Source organism: Geospiza fortis, unplaced genomic scaffold (genome assembly GCF_000277835.1).
Source record: "Geospiza fortis unplaced genomic scaffold, GeoFor_1.0 scaffold143, whole genome shotgun sequence".
Taxonomy (NCBI): Eukaryota; Metazoa; Chordata; class Aves; order Passeriformes; family Thraupidae; genus Geospiza; species Geospiza fortis.
This window is the reverse complement of record NW_005054590.1, coordinates 506,303-511,320: the sequence shown is the minus strand read 5'-3', so window position 1 is coordinate 511,320 and position 5,018 is coordinate 506,303. Positions and strand designations below refer to the sequence as shown.

General features: G+C 40.7%; 1 protein-coding gene across 2 annotated transcripts in view; it reads right to left on the bottom strand.

Moving 5' to 3' along the window:
- Positions 1-1,716: 1,716 nt before the first annotated feature.
- The window catches only part of SEC11C (SEC11 homolog C, signal peptidase complex subunit), a 4,990-nt gene continuing 1,688 nt past the window's right edge, over positions 1,717-5,018 (bottom strand). For both annotated transcript variants that reach the window (XM_005429978.2, XM_031064435.1), the window contains exons 4-6: positions 4,010-4,129; positions 3,422-3,479; positions 1,717-3,018 (exon numbers count right to left, since the gene is read on the bottom strand). In XM_005429978.2, the coding sequence (XP_005430035.1) occupies positions 2,965-3,018; positions 3,422-3,479; positions 4,010-4,129 (232 nt within the window). In that variant the 3' untranslated portion in view covers positions 1,717-2,964. The remainder of the gene's footprint in view (positions 3,019-3,421; positions 3,480-4,009; positions 4,130-5,018) is intronic.

The window sequence follows — 5,018 nt, the reverse complement described above, 5'->3', positions numbered from 1 at the left end:
ACAATATTCTCATGCCTCAAGCTGCACTGTGCAGCCCGCAGTACGGCTACCAACATGTGCTCTGTGCTGAGTGACAGCTGATCTAATAAAATATTGCCATCCAGAGAAACTTCTAATTGTTTGGAGCAATCAAGGCAGGAAATTGAAAAATTCAGGAAATTGTCCATTTTCAGAAAACAAAACCAAAACCAACCAAACGTGAATTCTTACTCAGTCCCAAATCTCTTGTACTGAAAGTACCATGCAAACAAATAAACCTTTCTCATATGCTGTATATGTACTATTATTATTGCCTTTATGATTTATGCACTTGTTCATAAGGATTTATTCTAATTCTTAATTGATTACCCTTCTAAGGAAAATAGTGACTTGATTATATAGAGAAATATTATTCTGGACCCCCCACAACAGAAAAGGAACCAGGTACAACCAAAGGATGTTAGGAACTGTGGGACTCAACTCACTCAAGACAATCTTTCTCTTTAAGAAGCCTGATAACATCCATTTGTGTTTAAATATCAAAGAACAGCTCTCTGTTGTAAAATACCCTTTACCTTTTCATATATCCCATGGCAAAGCAAAATGCTGCTGTGCTTCTTCATGGCAGGAAAACATTCATGGTTTTTAAATGCTATCACCCTGATAACACTTTAATCTGCTTCCTTTACATTTTAGACAAGCACCATTGTTCTCTCAGCAATGCATATTTGCTGGCTATAAAAAGGGATAATATCAGGATGGTGTGCCTTTCATCATTGTCTTTGTAGGGATGCTGGCGTTGCACGCAGCCAGGATGTATGCACAGAACAAACACCGGTGGAAGCCTGCCTCCAACGCAATACCAGGCGTGATCACTGAGGAATACTCTGTAAATGTTGAAGATGCTGAATAGACTAATCTCCAGCATTTCCAACCTGCACTCAGGCCAGGTGTTCTGCAAATAACCTCAACATCGACTCAGTGCAGCAACAGCTCCCTGAAGAACCAAAGACATTTCTCAGAAAAGAGCTCCGCAACTTTACAGAGGCTGAATAATATGAAATAATAACATTTATTTAATAAGGCCCAGTGTAAGACAGTTGACACTGTTTGTGCTGCACTTTGGGAAGCCCTGGACAGTTGAAGCTAAAGCCCAGTGATTGCTCACTGCACGTTTAACTTGAGCCAGGCTGCTGTGGCACCCACAAGTTTGGGTTTATGGTTTTTGCGGTGGAGGGGTTCAATAATTGGAGAATTCAAATGGGAAGCATTTATGGACATGCCTGTGGACCAGAGCAGCCTACAGGGACCATCCAGCCCAACAGCCTGAGCTCTTCCAGGCTGCCCCAAAGCTCAAGGGCATTGTCCAAGTGCTCCTGGAATGCTGAGCCTGGGGCATCCACCCTCTCCCCAGGGAGGCTGCTCCAGGTCTGAGCACCCTCTCAGAATGCAAATGCTTCCTGACACTCACTCTGATCCTCCCTGGCACGGCTCTGAGCCCCTCCTGTGACTAGATCCCACTGTCACATTGGCCAGCTGCAAAATGTCCAACTGCACTCTCCAAGTCAGGGCTGACTGTGCTCGCATTGGGGTAGGTGGACAGCACAAATCTGGATTTCAGCAACACCAAGAGAAAGAAAAAAAACTTATTCCACATACATTGTCTCCAAAAAACACATTGTTTTTTCTTAATCGGGATGATACACTTCCGGGAAGACTTCATTAACGATCCCAACATTATTCTGCCATGCCATTTATTATACACAATTTTATTTCTATATAATTTGACACAAAATAAGTAATTTTTATAATACAGTTGGACATGAAAACTGCTTAGTAGGACACAAAAGAAGTAATATTACTTGGAGAAATTCAGCAGTTGTCTGCTGAGCATGAGCTGTTACAACAGAAAAGGTGTCATTATTGTATAATAGAGTATTTTTGCAGAGGTAAGGGATTACAGAAGAAACAGAACTCCAGAGGAAAAAAGCATCATGCTGTTCCTTATCAAAGCTACAAAAACAAAGCCAGCAAGGAAAACAAGTTTGCTTTGTTGAAGGTACAACACTGACATTTGAAGATAAAAGTACCAAATTTCATAAAAGACAGTTATCAGGTAAGTTTTTAAATGAAAAATCAATTTTACGTTTAACACTATTCAGGTGTTATATGATAGGAGAGAATAATACATTCTCCAAACTGGCACAAGAGTTCTGGTTTCCCAGTCTTGGCAATACCCCTGAAGCGTACTACTGTGCTATTCATTCAGTAATTTACAAGTGTTATTACAGCCCCAGAAAAGCTTTTTGTTGGGTTAGTTTAAGAGCTAGAACACAAAAGGCAGATCGTCAACAGCCTGAGCACTACCAACACACACAGTCCCTAAAAACCAGGCCTCTAAAAACCAGGCCACCTGGGCTTTTTTCCTTACCCTGTGAAGGAGCAAGTTTCAAATCCAAGGAAAAAGCTCTGAGTCCCCACTGCTCAGTACCCAGCCAGAGTGGAACTCCCCTTCCTGGCTGTTTTTGGCAGCCACAACCAGCCAACTTAGGCATAAGTCTGACTAAACTCCGAGAACTTCCTACCTGTTCAGAGATTCTGTGTCCTTACAAGCACTGAACCAAACAGCATGTATCGTGGAGAAAAGAGGGCACTGACAGATTAAAAATAACCCCCAAGACAAACAGGAGGGCAAAAGTGGGTTCAGATGCAGCACCAGTCAGTCAAATGCACCATGGCATGGCAGGAGAGCCCCTGGCTTCTCCAGCCCTCTAAACCAGTGCCAGGCTAGCTGAGAACAGTCTGCAGAAGGTGGTAAATACATAATTTTGTAATCAGCCAGCAGCCAACAGCTTCACTCATCAGGTGTCATTTATTTAGACAAGATAAAAGCTCGCAGTTACAGTTTTGTAACCGTATACAGAAATGAAACCATCTGAAATATATTAGTTTTTTCCCCCTGTGAATTTCCCTTTGTTCCTGTGTTTAGGATTCCCTCTTGAGCAGTACATATGCTCCCATCACTGCCAGGAGAGCATACTGCAAAGAAACACAGAACACAGACTCGTTACAATTCCTCTCCACCGAGCTCTGAAAGCACAAACTGTTCAAAAGGTGCCCTCTCAGATATCACACTTTGCACAATTACAGAGCTCTGCTCCTACGAAATTGCAGGAAGATTTTAAAGTGATCAAATTCATCATAACCAGGCATTACAACTGCATACACTTAACTAACAACATTCCAATAAATGACATGTTTTCAATTCCTTACAAACAACATATTCTACTGCCCAACAGTAAGCAAGGAAACCCAGCTCATCCTACGTTAGGTACCGAACCACAGACACAAATTTATTAACAAGCATGCTTAGAGGCAAGGCTCTTGTTGTGTGTACTTGTTCTTTTAACAGTTCAAGTATTCAAAATGTCAGTATACATACCTTAAATTTTGGGTAGTCATTCATTATTATAGTTACCATTCCTACATAGGGCAAAAACCTGCAATTGATAAAACAGGTGAATGTAAAATTAACCCTCAAACGTTACATGGAAGTATTTTAATGTTACTCAGTCTGGAATATTTCAGTGCAATCCCATAATTTACGCCTAATGCGGATCTGAATAGGAGTAAAATTCATTAGTTTTCCTTAACCAAAGTTATCTGAGAAAATCTGAAGAGACTTCAGCTCAACTGAAGCAGAAGGAGACAAAGTCAAAAGCCCAAACCTTCCATAAAATTCCTGTGGAATGCCAAAACAATTTCCTAGAAATTCCCAGCAATCACAAGGAGAAGCTGGTTAATATTGTATTTTCAGGTGAACTATTTGTTAGATGCCCCTTTCCACCCCCCCCCCCCACTCCACATCAGTCTGAGGACTATAGGAAGAAACTTTTCCAGGTTTTCTTTTAAATTACGATTCTATCTAAGAAATTTAAAAAATACATCAGATCTGGTTTGTATCAACAGCAGAACCGATTTAAGAGCTAATTTTTCTCTTTAATTACAAAGTACATTTTGCTTTACTTACCCTCTTGCTCTTCCAACAACATCTTTCTTCTCTAACCAGTTCTGACCTTCTTTGTACAAGCCTCTATCATCAACTTCATTATTATCCCCTTTAGTGAGAAATTTGATGTTCCCATTTCCTCTAGAAGGCAATGAGGTGATAAACTAAATAGCACTTAATCTAAAAATCTCAATTAACATCTACAAAGCAAATGAGGATGAAAAGCGCTACAAGATTAGATAACAATGTTTGCTTTCAGCCCTGCTTATTGAACAAGCACCATTAAGTCATTAACATTACAGACTTTACTGACTTTGTCTATCAACAGATATTAGCAAGAAACATTTTTTACAACACTCCTAGATTGTCAATTGATGTAAGCAATTACACAATGGACACGAAAGGGACATTGTCCATGCAGGCACTAAACTTCCTCAGCAAAACCCTGTGTGTTTATCAGCATCTTCGACAAAACACAAATTCAAATAAAGTTCTAAAGTTTACAGTGTTCACATGAATTTTGCTTAAGTACTAATATCAAGAAATGAGGACTTCTCACAAAGACAAATTAGGTAAGAAAAAAAAATAAATAGGCGGTTCTTGGAAATTTTAAAATGGAAGAACAGATGTTACTGAAGGAATAAACACCTTCAGTTCATGGAGCAAATAGGTCAGGGCTTGCCACCTGCAGCTTGGCTCTTCCCTGTGCAGAGCTGGGAGCAGAACTGTGCTTTGTTAGGAACTGTTTAGCAAGGCAGGCATCTGCAATCCCGGCCACACCAAGCCCTCTCCCTGCTGCTTTCTAGCCAGAATTGCCATGGGCAGTGCAGCCAAGGGACACAAGAATAACAAGAGTCTCTTCTTTTATCCTGAATCAAATTTGGAAAACTTCAGTTAGCAAAGCTCATACACCGTCAGGCTGCACCCTGATTGTGAATCTCCACCTTCCATGAAAAATCTGCTCTTCCAACCAAAATCCCAACTGCACAAGCAGCAGCACAGCAGCAGATTCTGCTCCCATGCACATTCC